Source organism: Peromyscus leucopus, chromosome 7, assembly GCF_004664715.2.
Source record: "Peromyscus leucopus breed LL Stock chromosome 7, UCI_PerLeu_2.1, whole genome shotgun sequence".
NCBI lineage: Eukaryota > Metazoa > Chordata > Mammalia > Rodentia > Cricetidae > Peromyscus > Peromyscus leucopus.
Genome location: NC_051069.1, coordinates 96,475,244 through 96,498,624, shown reverse-complemented (window position 1 = coordinate 96,498,624; position 23,381 = coordinate 96,475,244). Strand labels below are relative to the sequence as shown.

Below are 23,381 nucleotides of genomic sequence, written 5' to 3'. Positions count from 1 at the left end.
AAATCCCCTCACCCCAACCTCTGCTATGATAAAAACTCTGCCCCGCCTGAGCTCAGGGCTCTCTGCTCACTGTTGTGTGGGACAGACAGAGGGACCAACCTCAGAGCTTGAAATAAAGGCTCTTTGCTTTTACATGTGGCATCCGGTCTCCATGGTGGTCTTTTGGGGGTCCTCGCGATCTGGGCATAACAACTGTGAGCCTGTGGGGGACTAAAGAGAGGAGGGAGGGGACTAGGGCCTGTGCATGGGATGCTACATGGCTTAGGGAGCCCAGGGCACGTGTGGCCAGCTGTGAGGGTTCTGTCCAGGAGCCTGAGGGGAGGACAGCCGAGAGAAGGGGAGAGTGATCTGCTGGGTGGTCTAGGGCTGACTGAGGTGAAGCTGTTTGCCTCTCCTGAGGCCCTCTCTCTGAGCTGTTTAAGATAAGGTGGGGTAACCGTAGTGACAAGGAGTTAGCTGGCAGAGGTCAGGAAGTTTGAGGAATTGAGATGTTGGAAGGAGGGTATATTAATGAGAAAGGCAAATGAATGGCGTCTTTTTCATAGCGGCCCTGCTTGGGGAAAGCCTTTTGTTTGTTTGTTTGTTTTTGTTTTTCAAGACAGAATTTCTCTGTGTAGTCTTGGCTATCCTGGAACTCACTCTGTAGACCAGGCTGGACTCAAACTCACGGTTATCTGCCTGCCTCTGCCTCCCCAGTGCTGGAATTAAAGGCATGTGCACGCATCACTGCCCAGCTGGGGAAAGCCTTCTTGAGTAAGGGGTAGAGAAGAACCTCAACTCTACACGTGATCTGACTCCACTCTCTAAAGACGGTCCTGAGCACAGGCTCTGGAATAGGATAACATTTCTGAGTCGTGTGTGATGGGGCCACTGCCTGCCCTCAAGCTGCCCTGTGTGTGAGGGGAGTCTCCTAGGCGGAAATGCTTAGCTCCACTTTCCATACCAGTGTAAATGCACTCTAAGGAAGAAGCTCAGCGAGTGCCTAATGCCTGAGTCACAGTCCAGGACAGAGGATCGGAGAGAGCACCATGGTCACATCTGTCATGGATGGGGGGCATTTGCTGTGTGCACTCCAGCCTTCCTGCCTGCCCTACAACCTCAAAGTGTCCCTGAAGGCCCTCATGATCTTCAGCTCTGGCTCTGACAGGTCTAGCCTGGCCCGGCCACTGACCAGAGATTAGACAAGTGGCTGGTTAATGCCACTGACGTCAAGGCCTGGCTGGATGACCACTGGGAGTCTGGGCCCTCCCATGGGCAGCAGCACAGTCCATGTGACCTGGGCTCATTAAGCTGCTTCAGTGACCAGAGAGGCTAGGGGCCGGATCTCAGGGGAGAAGACAGGCATGCCAGACCTGCAGAGTCAGGCCTTGGCTGGGAGGCCACCAGCTCTAAGGGCCCAAGCTGGGGAAGGCTAAGTAGGAGGTTTGCCTATGGGTCACTTCCGTATTTCTATGGTCTATAGAGTGACATTCAACTCTGTTTGCCCAAAGAGCAGCCTCCTGGGCACCAAACAATGAACCAGGGTAATCAGGAGCATGGGTCTGGGTCTGCCACCCTGGAGTGTCAAACAAGATTCCCCTCTCCCGAGAACCTCTGAGTCCCCAGTCTGTCTCCTTAACAAGTATCTCACGCCTACACACAGCCTGGAACCTACGAGTGCTGGTCCGGTTGTGTACCAGTCTCTCCCTGGAGTTCTCTTTCTCTTCCAGCCCTGGCACATCCCTTCCCTCCCCTGGGCTGAGTCTGGCCTCTACTGGGCTCTCACTCACTGGTGCACTCATTCTGGAAGGCACTTCTCCCAAGATGCCCTCTGGGGAGCATGTGAAGACGCTGAGGCTGGGATTGGGGAGGGGGTGTTGATGGGGTGGTCACTGCAAGCTCTGGATTACCTGGTTCTTTGTCGATCTGGGCAGTGCTCCCAGGGGTGATCACCTTTGGGTGCTAAAGGACAAATCAGAAGTGGCCAAAGAGATAAGACTGTGAGGATCTCAAGCGCGGGGAAACACCCGGGCAGAGGCACAGAAGCATGAAATCTGGCATGTTCTAGGAACCTTAGGGGCGTGTGTGGTCAGCTAGGCTATGTGGGGAGGAATGGCTGACCAGGAGTAGGTCCTGGGGGCGGTGTAAGGGAGGAGCCTGCAGGTATCCATGCAACCTGTGGATCCAAGAACTAGGTTAGAGGTGAAGACAGATCCAAGGTTAGAGGGCATGACTGTTGAAAAGTGTCTCGAGAAACCCTGTAGAGTGGGGTATGGTGAGAAGAGGCTGCCTCACTGGAGGCTGGATGGGCAAGGGCTGAGAAGAGCCGGGGGTTAATGTGACCTTGGAAGGAGAGTCTGTGTGATCCTAGGACCCCAAGATCCATCCCACATGTCTGGCAGTCTTTTAGGCCTGTGTTTGAGATGTGGAGATGAGGGAATGGAGGCAAGGTCTAGCCTGATGTCCCAGGCAAATCTCTCCCTCTCTTGGAAGTTACCACCAACGTGGTGGTGACATGGCTGGGCATTTCCTCAGACCTCTGGGAGAAGGTCCTAGGCCGGCTGTGCATCTAAGGCGGCCTGGCCTGGGAGATTCCCCAGGTGGTGAGAAAGGCCTCAGAGTTCTGTTTACCCTGGCAGGGGTCCAGGCCCAGCAACAACAAACAGTTAACCCTCCCCCAGCTAGGCCATGATTGGCCTTACCCAGGAACCCCTCATCACACTCGCCTCCAATCCTCCCACAGCGGCTCAGCCAGTTTCTGCTCCTGTTCAGTTTGGACCGAGGACCTCAATATTCACATGCTGAGAACCTTGAGCTGGCCTGGACCCTCAGGAACTACCAGTTGGTGTCACTATCCCTTGACAAATATCTCCTGTGAGTATCCAAGGAGGTTCCGTCTCATGCCATTCCCCCCCACACACCCTGGAGGGCTGGGATTGCAGGCATGTACGACCCTACCTAGCTTCCCATGATGTTTTAGAGGGTAGGGGGCGTCTAACGTCTCTTCATGACATGGTAAGCTCTGGTCTGGCAGTTATGTCAACCTCAGCTAAGGATGAGAAGCTTTCCTTTTGTCATCTGGCTACCGGAAGTGTGGGCTCGACTTTCTGGGGTGGTCACTATCTCACGCTGTTTTGCTTAGTCTCCCAGCTCGCTGGCCCTCCTTGCCAGCACCTAGTCAGTCCTAAGTCCATGGCTTACAGCCTTCTCTTCACTTACTTATCTCTGGCCAGAGGGAAAGACAGCCATTTCCTTGTGAGACAGAGGGAAACTGAGGCACGCTTGGGCTTGGCTGTGGTGGTGCTATGAGTCAGCAAGAAGGGAATCCAGGACTTCTAGATTTGAGGAGTCCTGACTCTCAGCCTGGGGCAGAAAAGGGGTGAGACCTGGTCTCTGCAGGTCTCCACAGCATCCGGAAGGAGATATGACATCAGGAGGTAGATATGACAGAGAAGTCCAGCTTGGAAAGGAACAGCAGAGGCCATGGAATTAATCGGATCAGAGCCAGTGGCTGAGAAGCAAGGGGCACAGCTGTTCCTCCCCCCCCCCTTTATCCTGAAAGTCAACACCCCATCCCCCACCCCGCCCCCAGCTGCCTACACACCACCTTCCTCTGAGTACCAGAGTTCTAGGTGGGAAGCAGAAAGAGGTGGCACTGCCAGCCAGCCAAGGAGTCCTCCTTAAAGTCCCTTCCTCAAAGTCCTGCCCCCGCTTCTGACGGGCAGGCTGACAGCTGTCACTCAATCTTAGAAACAGAATGGAGGCCATAGGCAGGCAAGGCCAGAAAAGAGGCAAAACAATACCCCTTACTGCCCTCATGTCCTCACTGTCCCAGGCCACGTCTGCTTCAGCCTCAAGAATACTGACTCTCTGGGGTGAAGAAAAAAACCAATTCAGACAGGCCCTCTCCCCGCTCTGTCCACCACTAACAAGCAAAGGTGACCAGGCGTCAAGTCTGAAAGTCGTCCATTTAAAGCCCCTCACTGGAGCTAAGCCTTGCGGTGTTCCTACTCCTTTCGGTTGAAGATCCCTTGAGGCTTAGAGAGATGTAGGCAAAGTGTTTCAGGGGTTCAGGGCAGCTACAATGCTCACAAAGATCTCTGGTTTGACCTGAACCAACGCCCCGATCCTTCAAGGCTCAAGCGACCCCTCCCCACCCAGGCTCTCCCACCTACAGGCTCCGAGGGCACCGAGGGCACAGACTGCCCCTTTGAGACAAGCCGGCCAGGCCCCCGCTCCTCCCCGGACCAGCCCCTCCTCCCTCGGGCAGCCAGGGATTGGCGGGCCGGGGGCGGGCCAGGGGCGGGGCCGGGCACCCTTCATCCCCTGCGGCTGCAGTTGCTGCTGCAACCCAGCTCTCAGCCTGGAGCAGAGCGGATCTTACTCTCCGGGGCGGAGCGCCGAACGTGCCCACCACGAGGCCAGGTACTGCCGGGGTTAGAGAGTCACCAGCCCAGGGGCTCTGTGCGGGTCGAGCCCACTATACCTTCTCCAGTCCCTCGTGGGCTTTGGGCAGCTCTCCTCGTACCCCGAGACCCGGGCAGGAGTCCCAGCTTTCCGAGAGCAGAGCCCTGCGCGCTCCGGGGCACAGGTCTGCGAGCCTGCCGGTAGGCACCCAGCTCCAAGCTTGTGCCAGCGTGCTGGGAGGGGCACCTCGTCGACTCCGCTTCTTGGCAGGGTCAGGCTGGATAGCAAGGGGACAGCAGCCCCGAGGTTAGGTCCACAGGGCACCTAGTTTGAGGCTCAGGAGACAGTGGACCGACTTCCCGAGTCAGGACCCACGGGCACCAGCTAGAGAGTGGCCGGGAGAAGACGCTGGAGCGCTGCCCCGACGGGCGCCTAAGAGGCAGACCCGGGGCTGGCACGCCGGCCATCGGGTATATTTATCCCGGCCTCACTGGGCAGAGTTTGAGGGCAGATCGGGCCGGGACGCCTGAGGGGCCGCGGCATACATGCTGGCCCCAGAACCGGTGTCATCTGCAGTGGGACCAACCGGCACCGCCTGCCCTGGGTTCCTTTGGCTCTTTGGCCTGAGGGCGGGGCGCAATGGGCGCTCCTCTCCACCTGTGGACCTGGCTGGCCCGAGTGTGAGAACTAGCTGGGGGCCCCAAGACTCAGTTTTCAGGAGCCCGCCCCTGCTGGATCGGCCCCTTCCATTGGCTACAGCGAATGCGTCCCATTTGTTTACACTAGAGAAGGGGGGCAAGGGTGGGGCGTGTGAGAATCTGCACCCCCCACCCCGTGACCGGAGACCTGAATCCAGGTCTGCCTTCCCCACAATGCTAAAGAGGCCTACATCAAAGGCCCTTACGCCCCGAGGAGTCCCATGGAGGACATCTCCACGTGCATTCTTCCTTTAGCCCACCAGTTCGGTTCTGACCTCTAGCACTTCATCCACTTCCCGCCACTATATTATCCTAGAAGAGACCCCTGGTACATAGTCTGTGATGGGGGCTTATGATCGGAAGGGAGGCCAGTCCCTTGGAGCACTCACTGCGTGTCAGGGGGTGGGGGTAGAAAGCTACATAAACCCAAGGGCAGCTCTGGTGGGAAGTAGGGACCTTCTGCACAGCTGTGGAAAGCTTTCCTAGGAAGCCTCACGGTAGAAGGGATCCGGAGCACATGAGGCCATGCCTGGCACATTTCAGAGAGGCAGGAGTGACCACCTCTTACTTCTTGGGTTTGAGTATGGGACTCTGTCTCTAGGAAGGATGAGACCGTGTATTTCAGAGTTTTATTCTGCCCGAGTCCATGGAACCTCTCTCCTCACTGTCCTCTCAAGACATCCCTGTTGAGTGCCGATCTTGTCTCAAGCTTGCTGTATGCCCTAGTCCAAGGCTCCGGATAGCCAGCTGGAAAGAACTGGTTATTCCTATAGGTGTGTCACTGGCCTAGAGAGTGGCCTTAGAGCCCCCACTCAAGTGGAGAAACAGGCGCAGTGAAGGCAGGGAGATCCTGAACTCTAGACTGGACCTGGAAAAGAGAGGAAGCTGAATGAAGCCTCGATCACCTGGAAGTCTGGGCTGGGTGTGGGTTGAGGGCAAAGCGTGTTTGCAAGGAAGCGCCTGCCAGGGAGATGCAGTTTAGGCATTTGTGTGCACAGACAGCTGGGGTGTGGTGTATAGTCTATGCTGAGGCAGGAAGGGGCCCTGAGGGAAGAGTTCTCCTGGAGCCATCGCCAAGGACCAGGCGCCACAGAGCAGGTACACTGGACTGAGAACGTACAGAGGGCTTTGAACCCGCTCCGTTCATTCAATAACGTTGACTGAGCGTCTACTATGTGTCTGGCTCCCAGCGCCGTGGGTGGAAGAGATGGGCTTTGGGCTTTGGATGGGAAGACAGACAGAGGAGGGGAGGGTGGGAGCCCTAACCGGCCAGGCAGCACTTCTGGGGGTCGAGGGGAAGGAGGGCTTTCCTGCCAGTGGCCTAGAGTTGCTTGGCTTTGGATTTCCGCTCTGCGGGCCACGTCCTGTACACAGCCCCTCAGCCGGCACGTCTGCACCTGTGTGTGGCCACCGGCAACGGGGGTCACTCCGACTGGCCAGCGCTTCTGCTTGTCTTTTCCATTATCCAGGTAAATAAGTCTCAGGCACCAGCCTGGAGGGCTCCGAATTTTCTAGTAGAACCTGGTCTAATGATCCCCCTGGGCTTGGCTCCCTTGGATAACATTGCATCTGGCTGGTGGGCCATAACCTGAATTTATGGGGAGCTGAAGATGCTGTTAGCGGCCTCATGGAGATCCAACTGAGCTCTACCTGGGCATCCTATGGTACCCGCTGTGCCTGGCACACATCTGCCTCTTCCTCTACACATGGTCATTTTGGCTCCTCTCCCGTTTTTTTTGCTTCTTCCAGGGCTCTCTGTCTTTATGTTTTTAAAGACAGTTTTACTACGGAGCTGTGGCTGGTCTGGAACTTGCTATATAGACCAGGCTGGCCTTTGACTCATAGAGATCCTCCTGTCTCTGCCTCCCACGTGCTGGGACTTAAGGTCTGTGCCACCACGTGTGGGGGGCTCTGTCTTTTGCTGGCTGTCTCTTGCCACTGTTTCCCTCCATCTCTGCCTTCCGATGGTCGTCTCTCTTTCTTACCTCCCTCAGTGCCTGAATATCTCCATGCCTGAATATCAAGCCGTCTACTTATGTATGGTTTTTGTTTCTCTCTGTTTTCTTTTGTCTGTGACCCTGTATATCCACCCATGTTTCTCTAGCTCCCTGGGCCCCTGTCTGTCTGTCTGCTTGTCTGTCTAGATCAGTACGCATGGGCGCATATGTGAAATGTGTATGTTTTCTCTTGCACTGTCTCCCCTCAGATCTCTCCTCTCTCTCCCTCCCTCTGCCTCAATCCTCCTGACCAAATGTCTCCCCTCCTCCAAGCTGACCTTGCTTTAGCCCCCCATCAGGGTCTACAACGAGTCCCAAACTGCCCCAGGCCTGTGTTCCAGTTTTCCTTGGGGCCAGGAGTCCGGCTGTCCAAATATTTGGCCACCTCCAGGGGATTCCGGGTCGGCAGGGAGGAAGACAGGCAGGCTGGCGCAGGGTCTCCCCTGCCTCTGGGGGGCACAGTCACGTGATGTCCTGTCCTCTGCCTCAGCAGGACCTCTGGCCGCACGTCCCTCTGAACAAGTTGGCAATGGAGCTGGAGGAGGGGCTGGCCAGCTTGGGCCAGGAGGTTCTGGCTGCATGCTCTTAGAACCAGCCTGAGCAAAGGAGGGTCCAAGCTGAGGTGGGAGATGAGGCCAAGGTGGCTTGTAAGCATCTGCTGGTTGTCTAGGAAATGTACCCTGTCACAGGAAAGCCTACCTTCCGGCCCCAGCTGGGCTTCTCAGATCCTCCTAGGTGCTTCCGGATAGCCAGAACACCAAGACACAGGCTACAGATCCCTGGGCCAAGGAGCAGCGGCTGAGGCATTGAGGTGGCTAGTGTATCAGGGCCCCAGGCCATCACCTTCCCCTGGCTCTGCCCGCTCTTGCACACGCGCCTTGTCATGCCGTCTGTGCTGGGCACACGCTGGCCACATGTTGCACTCTCCTGTTTAGTATGTGGGATGATGAGGTGGTGGGTTCGGGACTGGGGTCTTCTACCACCGAAATGTGAAGTTGTGGCCTAGGGGAGGGAGGGGTGACTGACTGTTCTAACCTCGATCTCTTACAGCAGGGGCGTCTCCCAGGAGTCACTGCGGCTGTGCATTAGGGACTTAAAATTCAAACACGTGTCCTGATTCCCCAGTAACGTACTCTTCGTCCCAGGATGGAGTCTTCCCTTTAAAATTAGGAGAAGCAGGGCAGCAGAGAGGTGGCTGTCTAGGTCACAATATCTAACCCAGGGAAAGCTTCCCGACCTGGGTGCCCTCAGTGAGAGGCACCGTGACCCTTTATTCCACGCCGCCTGCTTCTCACCCGGTCGGTCTTCCTTGGGCTGAAGTCAAGGCTTCCCAGGCCCAGGAAGCCTGGGCCATAAAAAGGAACTTCATATGACACCCACACCCCCATCAGAACATATGGCGCCGGACTGGGAGAAGCACAGTCCGCCTTGCAGCCAGCCCACCCCTGCAAACCCACTCGGGTCCCTGAGAACTGAGGGGAAAAAGCAGGACTGAGGGACTGTGATGTAGGATAGAAAGCTGTGGTTCCCATAGTGGCTGATGCAAGCAGCCAGCCCATCCTGGCCTGGATTCCTGGGCCTAGAAGTCTTTAATTAGCCAAAGTCAACACCTGCTGAGGTGTGCCTGGTGAATTCTCGCTCTGTGATGCCCGCGTGGGCAGGCGTTACTTGCTGCACCAGCCTGCTGGTTCTACCCCCTTCCCATCTCCCCACAGCACAAACAAGCCTCCGAGTGGTGGCCTGGGTCGGCCACCCGTCCGTGGCCCAGGCCCACGTTGCGCTCATGACTAACGCCTTTCTGACGATCTGCCCAAGGGCTCAGTGCTCTCCACCCTAAGGCTTGACCATTCTTTGGACACCCATGGCCTGCTCTCAAAGGTGAAGCCTCATAGAGCTCCCCCATTCTGTCCTCAGCTTTGGTCTAGCCTCACAGGACCCCGAGATATCGGGGGACAATGAGGTCCTGGGTGAGGGTGTTCTGTCCATGTTGCACGGTGAGCCTGATCCAGGCGAGGGACTTTTGCCTCCATGGCACTGGCTCTGCTTTCCTTCATCAGGCTTCTCTCCCGAGTTTACCCTGACTCCCTAACACAAGCAAAGGAGGGTTGAGGCTGTAAGAGAAGAACCAGCAGCCTTGGGAAGTATCGGAGCTCCCCCTTAGAGGGTCAAAGCTAGTCTCCACCTGGGGCTCTAGTCCTGAAACCTCCTCCACAGACCCCGACTTAGCCTTTACGGCTCTGGAAGGCTTGTCTGTAGCCACAGAGTCTCCCTCCTACCCTCGCTACCTGCTGACACCACACCTCAGAGTCCATGCTTTGCCTTCTACCTAAGGCTCTCTTCCTCGCTTCTCGCTTTGGAGCTTCTGTTGGAAATTTAGGCCTAGCTACACCACCTCCTCCAGGAAGCCTTCCTTGATAACTCCCTCCCCCTAACTTTTTTTTTTTTTTTTTTTTGCATTGGCATTTAATGGATGGCACCTGACCTTTATGCATGCCAGGGAAAGACTCTACCACTTAGCTAAATCCCCAACCCCTCTCCCCTCCTTTTTAAAGTCCCAGAAGAAGGTATTTCACATCCAGTTGTAGCGGGAGATTTAGAGTGGTGATGGGGGAGGGGATAATGGAACATGAAGAGTATCACCTCTACCAGATTGGAGATCACTTAAGGACAAACATTCTACATCCTTCCCGGGATCTCAGGGCAGCCCGTGACCCAGCAATAACTGGTTATGAATATTAGCCGCCAGGCCCCAAAGACTTTAGCCCCACATCCTGAAAGGAGACAGAGCCTAGAGCCAGCACCTCAGTCACACCCCCCATAGCCATTCCACGGACTTAGTCTCCCTGGAGCCAGTGCCAGGCTGCCTGGTACCCTGATGCCAGAACAGAATGAAGCCCTGCACACACCAGCCCAGGCAAGCCCTGGGGGCCTCTGTCATTATGGCAGAAACGGTTGCTTGGCCTAGATGCTGACACAGCACGCTCCAAGGGCTTGTCCCAGCTTGCCCAGGGTGGGGACCGAGCAAGGACAACCTACTGAGTGCCAGGGGGTACTCTGGAGGGATTTTGGAGACCTGGCCATGGTACCTTCAACCTAGGTGAGGTCCTGGGAGGGGTGTTGACGGCAGAGCTCAGCAAAGGGGCAGCATGAGGGCAGCCTTGGGAACGATGGATGGTGTAGGGAAAGAGAATCCAAGAAGAGAGGTCCACACTGTCAGGGTCCTGAGTGGGTGGGACGGGAGGATCCGGAGCTCAAAATCCACCGCCAGGGACACAGAGGTAGGTCATGGTGCCAGGTGTGGCGTCCCCAGTGCTGAGGGGGTCGAGCTCTGAGCTCTGGGCCAGAGCAGTGGGTGAGGTACTCCGGTGGGTGAAGGGAGACGGATGTCTACAGGGTGTGGGGGCATAAGGCCTGAGCCTGGCTCCCTGCAGGATCAAGATCAATCCTGAGTGCTTGTTGAGCTTCTTGTAGCTTCCCACTCCAAAGCCGACCTGAGACCTGAGGCCGTGAGGGGATGGAGTAGGGAGAGGAGTCAGTGCTGAATTTGGAATACCTTTTTTGCTATACCTCAGGCCCAGGCCCGGGCTATCTATCCTGCCTGGCACAGACACCCCTTTCTGGTCTCCACTCCGGCTCAGCCCCCCTGCTGGCCACTCTGGCCTTTAAGATGTCCTGACAGAGCCTGGGTTCACTTTGCCCAGACGTCTTCTGGGCATGGTAGGTAACCCCTGGCCCCAGCGATGGGAGAGGGGCCAGTGAGTTGTCTGGGCAGTGCCCAGTGGGGAGCGAGGAAGCTGGATCTTTTGCAGTCCAGCTGAGCCAAGCCCAGAGAAGGAGCACCAGCAACGACCTGGGCTCCTCTTCAGCCAGCCAAGCCCTGAGCGCCTGGCCCAGGGAAACGAGGGCTCTGTTCAGAGGATGGCTTGAATGGCAGGCCCTGGGGATTAGGGGCTCTCCCTGGCAAGAGAGCAATGTTAGAAGCAAAGCGTGGTCCTGAGGCCAGGGCTGTGAGGAGCATGAGGACCAAGTGGCCCAGAGAACTGTGCCCTAGGACATCCATTTCCTGGAAGGGCCCCTGAGGGTCTTTCACCACAGCCAGGCTGGATAGGCCCAGGTGTCCAGCCCCAGCACCGCCTCAGGCCTCCTGGCCCTGGAGGGGGCATCCTCTGCGCCTGCTGTCCACAGCGCCAGCTCTCAGCCCACAGAGGGCCCTTTGTTCCAACTGCCAACAGAGCCCGCCGGGCATCTGGGAACAGGGCCCACAGCCCTCACCCTCTCCCAAGGCCTCCAGCCATCGGGCAGAGCCATTCTAGGTTGGCCAGGAGGCCCCTGGCACACAGGACCAGCTCAGGAAATTGTGTCCCAGGACTACTGTGAGGAAGGGGATTCACTCCAAGATGCACATGCAGAGAGGGGTCAGGACCTAGGGCTTAGCATTCAGGGCCTCTGGTGCCACTCGGCTATGGACTCAGATCACCCAATGACCCTCGCTTTGCAGGAAGAGAAACTGAGGCCCTAAGAGCTCTATATAGGGACTGGTGTTTTATGAGTTGTCTCATCAGGGCGTCCTTAGGAGCTCAGGTGTGCAAGCTCTACTCCACACCCCAAAAGCAGATCCCAAGGAAGAGACAGGTCCCAGTGAGCTTTCATGTGCCTGCCTGTCCTGAGTGACCCCTCTCAGAGCTGTACTATGGCCACTGGCTTCCTGGGGGAAACTAGACCACGGTCCCCAAGATAACCAGAGGGACCGATGGCCCCACAGACCTCTGACCGTGTTGGCGTGAGAGCAGAGCCCCTTGGTGGTCCTCGGAGCCATGGAGATACCTCGCCAGACGGAGATGGTGGAGCTGGTGCCAAACGGCAAACACGTGGAGGGGCTGCTGCCGGTGGGCATGCCCACAACAGACCCTCAGAGGTGAGTGGGAGGGGGACCTGGCGGCAGCTCGGAGAAGCACTGGGGGAGGCGCAGGGCACGGGGATGGAGCCGAGTCCTGTGCGCTGTCCTCCTCCTGCAGAGCTGAAGACCTCCAGCACTGTGCGGAGGGCAAGGGCTTCCTTCAGAAAAGCTCCAACAGTGAGACACACTTCACCGATGTGAGCCGGGCAACCCGGGGGGCTTGGGGGGCTGGGAGGATGCAGTGATGAGGTGCTCTGCAGCAGCGGTGGGAGGCTGAGGGACAGTGAGGGGGAACGCCACAATACCCCCCTTTTGTTGTTGTTGTTGTTGTTGTTGATTCGCCACATTTCCCCATCCCACTCTGGTACCTGCAGTTCGAGGGGAAGACATCGTTTGGGATGTCCGTGTTCAACCTCAGCAATGCCATCATGGGCAGCGGCATCCTGGGGCTGGCCTACGCCATGGCCAATACTGGCATCATCCTTTTCCTGTGAGTGCCTCTGCAAACAGCCCTAAGCAACCAACCGCCAGCCATGACCTCCCAGGACCTTCCAGCTCGCTATCCAGTGGGTGGGCACTTCTTACTCTGCACCCAGGCCACTGCTGCGAAAACATCCACAGCCAGACAAATACACCTCCCTGTTCTTCAAACCCACAAGGCTAGCCCTACAGGCCCGAGTCTGTTCCACTACGTTTACAGAACCCTTGTGGCCAGGCCTTGTGTGGCCACACGTGCCCTTGATTTGGTGGCTCTGCCCTGGAGCCTGAATGGAAAACATGTTTGTCCCAAAGACTCAGGAAAAGAAGGTGCTCAGAGCACAGGCACAGGGCAGTCTTGACCCAGAGGGCCCCCGCCTGGGTCGTGTGGCACCCTGGGTAAAGAGAGTGGTTGTTCTTATCTCTGGAGTCTCCTGACTGGCACCCGCTCCTCAGACTTTTGCCTCCCGGACTCCCCCCCGCCCCCCACCCCAGCCTCTTTGAGCTCATCACTCCCTGCCAACGAAGCTCCAATGGCCTCTTTTCCTCCATGGTCTCCAGGTTCCTCCTGACAGCCGTTGCTCTGCTCTCTAGCTACTCCATTCACCTGCTCCTCAAGTCCTCAGGGATCGTGGGTGAGCCTCTTGCCGGCCTGCAGAGGGGCAGGGCTGAGGTGAGCTGGGCTAGGCTCCCCTGGCTATCCTGACATCCGGTTTCTACAGGCATCCGTGCCTACGAACAGCTGGGCTACCGTGCCTTTGGGACCCCAGGGAAGCTGGCGGCGGCCCTGGCCATCACACTGCAGAACATTGGAGGTGAGGCTGGTGCTTGGGGCAGCGGGATGCAGAAGGGGCTGGCTGGTTCCGCGGACCTCAGCAGCTGTCCCCCTGCCTTCTCCCCCAGCCATGTCCAGCTACCTGTACATCATCAAGTCTGAGTTGCCTCTCGTCATACAGACCTTCCTGAATCTGGAGGACTCGAGCCCGTGAGCCTGGGGAACGCGGGCGGGGAGCAGTGGGTGCCCAGCTAGCCTGATAGCCTGATAGCCAAGCAGAAGTGTGGCTGATGGAGAGCAGAGAACTGCCCAGAGAGCCACATTCGGTTCCTGTTTGTGTGTGCAACATCCAGGGAAACCCCAGGAGGGACTTTTAGAGCTAGAAAGCTGGGGTCCACGTGACCCAGGACCCTGCACATGAGCAGAAGGGCCTCAGGCTTAGCTCTAAGCACTGCTATTCCTGACCATGGGGTCACCCCCCCCCCGCCCCGCCACTACCAAGAGATTAAGTCCAGGGCATGTGTGGGGGTGCCTACTACTTAGCCAGCACCGGCTGGGCATCAACCTTGCTTTGTGTTTGAGGGGAAGGCTAACCCTGTTCCTGACCACCCAGTGCCCACAAGCAAAGGGGCTGCATGATTGAGAACAGTGCTGAGAGGGAGAAAGAATTAGGATTCCCTACCTAGGTCTTAGGGACCTTTGCCAAGGAATATGCCTTTGAACCTGCTCTAGAAGAGTGAGCGGCCCGGGCCCTCCTGCCCTTGTCTATGCCCCATGTTCATTTCCAGGAGAGAGGAGGGTCAGAATAATACAAGATGCAGGTGCCAAGAAAGACCACAGGGGCCACAAGTTATTGGCAAGTCCCTGAGACCCCCCAAGAAAAACACAGACCCTTCCTGAGCCAGGGCCTTCCATCCTCCCTTAGGAGGCTGCCCAGACCTGCAGTCATAAGCGGACCCACAGGAGCCGTGTCCCAGGGCCAGCTCACCTCCTCAGGAGTGTGACAATGAGCACCCCTCCCATCCCCCTGTTTCAGAGAAAGCTCAGGAAGACTTGGAGTTATGGTTTAATGTTGGTCAGGGGACACAGTGCGGCATCACCGGTGCCCCCAACAGGGACAAGCAGGTGACCCCACCTCAAGCTGAGGAGCTTCTGACTGTGTTTCCCACTCTTACTCCTTCAGGGTGTGGTACATGAATGGCAACTACCTTGTGATCCTGGTCTCTGTCACCATCATTCTGCCCCTAGCTCTAATGCGGCAGCTCGGTGAGTCAACAGGGTCCAGCCGGAGCGGGTTGGGAGGGGACACGCAGGAGACCCGAGTCTCACGGTTCCCTCTCTGGCAGGCTACCTAGGCTATTCCAGTGGCTTCTCCCTCAGCTGCATGGTGTTCTTCTTGATCGCAGTGAGCCACCCTCCATGTTGGTCAGGAAAGAGCCCAAAGGAAGTCCTCTGTCGGGGCGGAGGGGAGGGGGCGGAGCAGGGCCTCTCGGGAAGCCGGAGTGAGGAGGAAGCCCTTCTAATCTTGAATATGGCTTCAGAGTGACTCTGCAGGCAGCCTGATACTGATGCTCTCACTCTTCCCCACCCCAGGTCATCTACAAGAAGTTCCAAGTTCCCTGCCCATTGCACATCTTGGTCAATGCCACAGGCAACTCCAGCCACATGGTGATGTTGGAGGAGAAGGCGCAGCTGCAGGATGAGCCTGAGGCTGCGGCCTTCTGTACCCCAAACTACTTCACGCTAAACTCACAGGTTCCAACAGGCCAAGCCAGGCCAGGGAGGTGGGGAGAGGGTCTTGGGTGGGAGGGCTGCCTTGACATACCTCTCTGTGTCTCCAGACAGCATACACCATCCCCATCATGGCCTTTGCCTTCGTCTGCCACCCTGAGGTGCTGCCTATATATACAGAGCTCAAAGAGTAGGTGTCTGTGGCTGGGAGAGGGATGGTAGCTGCCTTGATGGTCTGGAGAGAACAGGTGTAGTCTTAGATATGTGTCTGGAGGGAGAGGGGACAAGCCCCAGGTCACCAGACTGGATTGCTGTGGTTGATAAGAGTAGGAATTAGGAGCCGGGCAGTGTTGATGCACATCTTTAATCCCAACACTCAGGAGGCAGAGGCAGGTGGATCTCTGTGAGTTCGAGGCCAGCCTGGTCTACAGTTCGAGTTCCAGGGCAGCCAGAGCTATTACTCAGAGAAAACTTGTCTCAAAAAAACAAACAAAACAAAACAAAAAAAAGAGTAGGAATTAGGGGCAAGAAGGAGACTTTCTCACTGCTGAATAGAGGAATGTGGTGCCAGAGCGAGCCTTGGACATATACAGTTATGACAGGGTGGCTCAGCTTGTCCCCCAAACCCTCCTCTACCTGCCTGCAGCCCCTCGAAGAGGAAGATGCAGCACATCTCCAACCTGTCCATTGCTGTCATGTATGTCATGTACTTCCTGGCTGCCCTCTTCGGCTACCTCACCTTCTACGGTATGGCTGGATCAGCATGGGTGGGATCGGAGGCCAGGCTGGGAGGCAAGGGCTGGTCAGTGGCCGGAGCGCCCTGAATACTATAGGCACTCACTAGTGATGCCTGACTGTGTCCTGCAGCTGTGGAGGTGAGTCTGAGTGCCACTCCCCACAGCGTCAGGGTCCGCCGCCCCCTGGCCTGCTGACCACCCTCCCTGCCTGCCACAGACAGGGTGGAGTCGGAGCTGCTGCACACCTACAACAAGGTGGACGCGTTCGACGTGCTGATCCTGTGTGTGCGCGTGGCCGTGCTGATAGCAGTCACACTTACTGTTCCAATCGTTCTGTTCCCGGTGAGCCGGCGGAGAGGCGACTGGGCCAGCAGAAGGGAGGGTCTAATGGGGGCCACCAGACTGATGGCTCTTCCCACCTGCCCAGGTACGACGCGCCATCCAGCAGATGCTGTTCCAGAACCAGGAGTTCAGCTGGTTGCGGCACGTGCTCATCGCCACTGGCCTGCTTACTTGCATCAACCTGCTGGTTATCTTCGCCCCCAACATCTTGGGCATCTTTGGAATCATTGGTGAGAGTCTGGCCCTGCTATAGGAACGGGATTGTATGCCAGAGAATTTCACGTCTACACATCCTGGTAGAGCCCTCAGCACATACCCTACATTTACGTGATAGTTGTGTCCCGTGCACAGGGTTTAGCCTCCAACCTGAACTCTTGACCTTAAAGCTATTGCAGTCCATTTCGAAGGCTCAAAACCACTGAGTCGGTCCTCTTTAATAGATAATGGGACGGACCCTGGGGCCAAAGTCTTCATAAAGGACCTCCTTGAATTGGGCATGGTACTGTGTGCCTGTAATCTTAGCTTGAGAGGATGAGACAGGAGAATCATTGAGTCCAGGTGTTCAAGACCAGCCCCGGAGGCATAGCGAGATACTTCTGACAAAAAATGAAAGCTCTCGTAATGTCTTTACACATGGGGAGACCAAAGTCCAGAGAGATTAAAGGAACGTAAGAGCCGCGGTGGGTGAGATGTCAGACTCCAAGCTTGGCGTCCACGGTCCCACCCCAGCTGAGGTTTCGAGCTGGAAAATCAGGCAATTCTGAAACATCTTTGGGATGAGCCAAGTTTGACTCCTGCACCCAACTCTTTGTCCGCCTCACTGATCTGGGTGCCGAGAATTGTGAATATCTTGAAAAGACTCTTGCTTCCCTATGTTCCAAGTCTGCGTCGAACTGAAATCAGCAGACAGAAATGCATTGTAGAAGTGATGGAAGAGTCTCTTGGGGAACTTGGTTTTTAGTCCAGTTAGCTCTTCGTCGCTGTAACAGAACCACCGAAGCTATTAACTTACGAAGAGAATACGCAGGGCTGGTGAGATGGCTCAGTGAGCAAGGGTGCCTGCCACCAAGCATGGACAACTTGACTTTGATCCCCATGGAACATGCTGGAAGAAGAGAACTGACTCCTACAAGTTGTCCTCCGACCTCCATGTGTGTACGGTGGAACATGTGCACCCACATGCCTACATATATAGAAAACAATAGATGTAAGAATTAAATCAAGAGAGGGAAAAGGTTCAGGGGACACAACGTAGCAGTGTTGGCCTGGCCATGAGTGTATGATGCTCCGGGTTAGAGTCCAGCAGCGCATAAATAAGGTATTGTGGCACGTGCTTATATTCCCAGCATTGAGAAGGTGGAGGCAGCAAAACCAGGAGTCCAAGGTCGTTCTTGGGTATATAGTTTGAGGCTCTCCTGGGATAGCCTTGTAGTGGGATAATCCATCAGGACAGAGGTGTGTGGCAGCACAAAACGGCTTACCCCATGGCCAAGCACTAAAGGGAAAGAGGGGCAGATCAAAGCCTTACAAGCCCCTTAAAGGGTTAATCCCAACGCCTCAGGACCTCCCTCAAGGCTCCACCTCCTAAAGGTTTGGTCCTTCCAAACTGAGAGCCCCAACTGGACCCTCCTAGAGAGCACACCACCAAATACTTGGGCCTTCCGAGAGCATTTGGAGATCCAAATTCTAACAAGCTGTTAGGAACCCAGGCCCCTTGAGGCTTTATCCTGTAGCAAGTCTCTTTCCTTCATTGCCGGCTTCATCCATCCACTTCTGTGTTCCTCACCCGCCAGCACCTTCAGCCTTGCAGCCTGGTGGATAGAGAACATGGGGGAAGGCTGGTGGGCTCCCCTGGAATCAGGCAGAGCCCTCACAACACAGAGTGCACCTCCCCGGTTAAGAATGCTTGGTCTCTTAGGGGTTGAGGATTTAGCTCAGTGGTAGAGCGCTTGCCTAGCAAGTGCAAGGCCCTGGGTTCGATCCTCAGCTCCAGGAAAAAAAAAAAAAAGAATGCTTGGTCTCACGGAGTCTGCCTCAGACCTTGGCCAGCTGTGAGCCAGCTGTGACTCTGCTCTGCTCTTTGCAGGTGCCACATCTGCTCCGTGCCTCATCTTCATCTTTCCCGCCATCTTCTATTTCCGAATCGTGCCCACCGAGAAGGAGCCTGCAAGATCCACCCCTAAAATCCTGGTACGAGGGGCCTGGAAGCCGGTGGGCTGGGGCAGGGATGAGGGAACTGTCCTTATCTCGGGCCTCTCTCATTTCTGACCCTTAACAGGCCCTTTGTTTTGCTGTGGTTGGCTTCTTGTTGATGACCATGAGCTTGAGTTTCATCATCACTGACTGGGCCTCCGGGACCAACCCGCACGGTGGAAATCATTAGGAGGACTCTGGTCTTGTTCTGTCTATTCATCCCAGCACCCCGCCCTCACTCTCCAGCCCAGGGGCTCTTAAGGGGAGAAAGACAGGGGAGAGACACTGTAAATACTATGGCATTTGGCTCCACCCATATCCTCTCCGTTGGAAGGTTTTTGTTGAAGAGCCAGGACCAAGGCCCTTGGACCACCCCCCTGCTGGGCTCCAGAGCTGCGGGGGCTTCCTGAGCTAGGAACAGGGTGGGGCTGTTGCCTCAGATCCCACCGAAACCCTCCACCCTCCTCCCACAGCTGTGTACACTGAGGCCCAGCAGCCACCTCCTGAGGTCACACAGGCTGTAGGGGCACACAGAGCCCAGAACCCAGGCCTGAAGACATCCCCCAGGCCTGCTGGGAAGCCGCAGTCTGCACCCAGAGGGCTCGTCTCCCCCAGCCTGCTGATCTCACAGCCCCCTTTCCAACACTTGAGCCCCAAATCTAGGATACTCTTGTCCTCTTTTCGCATCTCCTTCACGGAAGGAGCCCCTATCCTACCCCATATCTGGGGTCTGCAGGTTCTGCTGAGGATTTTATGCACCCCAAGAGATCCCTGCTGTGGACCTTTACCAGTCCTGGGGAGGCTGGGACTCCCACACCTCACACCTGGGCCATGACTTACATTCCGCTACTGGGAGAGGAGAGGCTGGGCCCAGAGTATCCTGCCCCTGGAAGTCAAAGACCCCAGGAGCCAGACTGGCACAGAGGTGGGGAGGCTGGCCTTTTATAAATATTATACATAAGACTGACTGTGTTTTATATTTTTGGTCTACATAGTCCTCGGGGTTCTGGGAAATAGGGTAGGGGTCAAGAAGGGTACGGATGGCACTGGGGTTCTCCCGTCTGCTTGCCTGCCCGAGAGTGGGGACTGAGCAAGACCACCCCCACCCCCACCCCACCTCCTGCCTCTCAGACCAACCAGTGGCATGCTCAGACCCAGCTCTGGGCCGGGGCCAAGTTCAGCACAGACCTGCTTTCTCACGGGGTGAGGTGGGGAGGAATTAATGAGGCCCCAGGAAATGGGACAGAGAGAAGCCTGCGGAAGGAGGCAACGTGAGGTGCATCCCCAGCAGCTCCAGAGAGGGTCTGAGCTGGGGGCAGCCGAGCCTTGCAGAAGCCTCAGGAAAGGGCCCTGCAATCCACCACCAGCTCCTAGGCTGCTGGACAAGCCTGTGTCGACGCCTTGAAGCTGGAGACAAAAGCGCAGGGATTCTTTTCTTTGCAGGGCTGTTCTTTTTATTGATAATAAACACCTCTATGAATAAAGGTAGGTTAGTAAGGCTCAGTGGAGTCGGGTAGTCCTGAGTAGCTAAGGGAGAGTGAAATTCAAGGCAAGGCAGGGACTTCAAGGAGGCAGGGCAGCCCCAGGTATCCTGGCCCAAGTGGGACTGGGAAGCTGCCCATTGCAACTCACAGGCCTGAATCAGCTACAGCCTAGAGGCATGGAAGTGCCCAGGCCTTGGCACCAAACCCTCATTAGGAAAGACCCTGCGCCGGGCTAGGCCACCAGCAAAACGACAGCAAGAAAAATCCAGTTTGAACTTGAAAGGCAACTGCCAGCTTGGGAAAGCCCTGAAGAAAGAATTTCTTCAAGCTGGTGGCTGCTTGGCCCAGGGCCGTGCCAGCCAGCAGAGGGGGGCTTCCTGAGTCCCATGGGCCCTAGGTACCTGGCTTCAGCCAGGAGCCCTGTGGCCACAGGAAACATCTGGACACAGGCCTAGTGGTAGCTGCAGCCTAAGGGACCCTGTCAGGAGGGACTGTCCCCTGGGGTCACCAGTGTCTTCTCCATTGGATGGGACACACAGTCTTTCCTAGAATGCCTGGCTCATGGGGACTGAGGGATAAGCAAGGGCAGAGTCTATCCTGTGGGCAGATCTTAGAGCCTTTGCACATCCTCTGTTCAAAGAAGGGTGCAGAACAACACAGCAGGAGGACACCAGCCAAGGCTGCAGGCGTCTCTGTCCAGATGTGATAACAGCAGCTCCCATACAGAGCCAGGGTGTGGAGGGGGACCCTCACCCCAGAGTGCTTCTCTGCATGTTCAGCCTGACCATGGGGGGCAGGCTCCAGTAGGAACGGGGCTAGTGATGCAGGCACCGTACTAGATTCAAGAGCCATGTACCCACGTGACTGTGAAGTGAGTATTCCCATCGCTGGCTGCCAAGTCCAGGGACATGATGATTCAGCCTCCATAAGAATGGGTCCGTAGCCCGTTGGACATCATTAAGGATTATCATGTTTTGAATAGCTTCCTAGGTTTTTTCCTTCTTTATGCTTTTGGGGGGGGGTGGAACCAATGTTCTCTGCTTGGAAGCTCAGGGCAGAGTACTTGTCTGGCATGTGTGAGGCCCTGAGTTCAGCTTACAGCAGTGCACGCACATGCACACATGCTCAGGGGCTCTGGGAAAAAAAAAAACAAAAAACTGTTCTATTTGAAAGACTGACTTAGAGCACCCCAAAGTCTGGTACATGTGTCGTTTTTATCTCCTTCACTCTTTCTTTTCCTGATGAGGGATGGAAGATAAGATCTCACCACGTAGCTCAAGCTAGACTTAAGCTTCCTCATCAGAGGTGGAGTTGCAGGAGTGTGCCACCGTACCCAACTCTCGTTGATCTTCATTGATTCCTAATGCCTGCTTGGCATAGAAAAATAAGATAATATGCTTAGCACTCGCTAGGGTAGGAAGATTCCAAGTGTGAGGCCAGCCTGGGCTACATGGTGAGACCAAAAAGGGACTGGAGAGATAGCTCAGAGGTTAAGAGCACCAGGTGTTCTTCCAGAGGTCCTGAGTTCAATTCCCAGCACCCACATGGTGGCTCACAACCACCTACAATGAGATCTGGTGCCCTCTTCTGGCCTTCAGGGACACATGCAGGCAGAGCACTGTGTACATAATAAATAAATAAATCTTTAAAAGAGAGACAGAGACAGAGAGAGACAGAAAGAGACCAAAAAGATAATACAGACCAGGAAAATACATTGGTCTCTCGATGCCCAGCAGCCCGCATCTCAGCCACAAGCCCAGCCTTGCCCACATCACACCTGTGTGTACAGTCTTCTGTCATCTGAAAACTGAGTCACCCATTCATTCTCCAAGGTTTTTGTTTTGTTATTGTGGTGTTAGATATTGAATCCAGGGTCCCACGTATGCTCCACAATAGAGCTGCATCTCCAGTCCTATTTCATGGAGGATGGTGGGGATCAAACCCAGGGACTCACACATATTAGGCACAGGGTCTTCTATCAAGCCATATCAAAGTCCTCCCGAAAGTATTTTATTTATGGAGACTTTCACAAACACTCTCTTTTTTTGAGACAGAGTCCCTCTGCATAGCCCTGGCTGTCCTAGAACTCACTTTATAGGCCAAGCTAGCCTCAAACTCACAGAGATCTACCTGGCTTTGCTTCTCAAGTGCTAGGATTAAAGGCATGCGCCACCACCACCCAGCTGCCAAACATTCCCCCACCTTTTTTTTTTTTTTTTTTATTTTATTTTTTTATTTCTTATGTATGCAGAGTTCTGCCTGTATGTATGCCTACACGCCAGAAGAGGGCACCAGATCTCATTATAGATGGCTGTGAGCCACCATGTGGTTGCTGGGAATTAGGACCTCTGTAAGAACAGCCAGTGCTCTTAACCTCTGAGCCATCTCTCCAGCCCCCATTACTCTTAAACAAGGGGGAAGACACCTTTAGAACACAGGCATTAAACATGACCACTAAATTATCTCACTCATCAGAAGACACTTCGTACTAGCCGGGCATAATGGCACACCCTTTTAATCCCAAGCAATCAGGAGGCAGAGGCAGGTGGATCTCTGAGTTTGTTTGTTTTTTTCAACAGAGTCTCACTATGTAGTCTGGCTGTCCATGAACCCACTCTACAGACCAGCATGGTTGTGGACATAGCTCAATGGTAACACATTAAGCATTCAAAACGCCTTGGATTTGCCAGGCAGTGGTGGCACATGCATTTAATGCCAGCACTCAGGAGGCAGAGGCAGGGGGATCTCTATGAGTTTGAGGCCAGCCTGGTCTACAAAGTGAGTTCCAGGACAGCCAGAGATTCACAGAGAAACTCTGTCTCGAAATGTTAAGTAAATAAAAAAAAAGAAGAAGAAGATGCTTAGTACTGGAGAGAACAAAAACATCCAAAGGTAGGTGATGGAGAGAGGGGTCATGAGGTGGGTCAGGGTGGGCCTCACTGAAGATGGGCTTTCCTTCGGAAGAAACCATATAGAAATGTTCAGGGGAACGTGTGTGTGTGTGTGTTGGGGGGGGATATCAGGAGATTGTTCCAGTCAGCAGGACCAGCCAAAGGAAAGTCCTGAGGTCCTCATATTCCCTGGCATCATACGAGGAACAGCCAGAAGGTCACTGAGGCTGGGGCTGGGAAAGGAGAAGTGTCTAGCGGGCACTGAAGAGGAGGAAGTACTCTGGGGTCCTGTCAGCCACCGCAGGATGTTTGGACTAGTTTGCAGCGTGAGAACAATGCCAGGCCCAGAATGAAAGGGAGTAAGATCCGATTCAGCAGTGACTCTAAAGGTTTTTAGTTTTCCTTTGCTTTTTTTTTTTTTTTTTTTTTTTGCTTTGTGTTGAATTTTTTGTTTGTTTGTTTTGGTTTTTCTCTGCATAGCCCTGGCTGTCCTGAAACTTGCTCTACAGACCAGGCTGCCTTCAAACTTACAGAAATCTACCCGCCTTTGCCTCAGGTGCTGGCCGGTAGCATCAAAGATGTATGCCACCACACCTGGCTGGTTGGCTGTTTTTTTTTTGTTGTTGTTGTTTTTTTTTGTTTTTTGTTTTTTTTTTTAAGCAGACAATATTTTTTGTTTATCTATTTACTTTTAATGTGCATAAGTGTTTTGTCAGCATGTGAAAATATGTAACACATGCATGTCTGGTGTCTGAGGGGGTCAGAAGAGGGCA

At 55.1% G+C, this 23,381-nt stretch overlaps 1 protein-coding gene across 2 annotated transcripts; it reads left to right on the top strand.

Annotated features, from left to right (window-relative positions):
- The first annotated feature begins 2,693 nt into the window (after nucleotides 1-2,693).
- Nucleotides 2,694-19,200, top strand: Slc38a3 (solute carrier family 38 member 3). Of its 2 annotated transcripts, none has more exons than XM_028887017.2 (16): nucleotides 2,694-2,853; nucleotides 11,844-11,996; nucleotides 12,097-12,175; nucleotides 12,353-12,468; nucleotides 13,017-13,090; nucleotides 13,178-13,270; nucleotides 13,359-13,440; nucleotides 14,414-14,496; nucleotides 14,577-14,635; nucleotides 14,824-14,985; nucleotides 15,072-15,151; nucleotides 15,608-15,708; nucleotides 15,916-16,040; nucleotides 16,126-16,270; nucleotides 18,127-18,230; nucleotides 18,319-19,200. In XM_028887017.2, the coding sequence occupies exons 2-16, from the start codon at nucleotides 11,896-11,898 to the stop codon at nucleotides 18,421-18,423; spliced, it is 1,509 nt and encodes a 502-aa protein (XP_028742850.1). In that variant the 5' UTR covers nucleotides 2,694-2,853; nucleotides 11,844-11,895; the 3' UTR covers nucleotides 18,424-19,200. The 2 variants fall into 2 exon arrangements, with proteins under 2 accessions (XP_028742850.1, XP_028742849.1); XM_028887016.2 differs by lacking the exon at nucleotides 2,694-2,853 and adding an exon at nucleotides 4,299-4,404.
- Nucleotides 19,201-23,381: the final 4,181 nt, after the last annotated feature.

Coding starts and splice junctions, on each gene's coding strand:
- Slc38a3 (XM_028887017.2), top strand. CDS start 11,896: ATGGAGATACCTCGCCAGACGGAGATGGTGGAGCTGGTGCCAAACGGC. Junction 13,441..14,413: donor AATCTGGAGGACTCGAGCCC/GTGAGCCTGGGG, acceptor TTACTCCTTCAG/GGTGTGGTACATGAATGGCA. Junction 16,041..16,125: donor TTCCAATCGTTCTGTTCCCG/GTGAGCCGGCGG, acceptor CCACCTGCCCAG/GTACGACGCGCCATCCAGCA.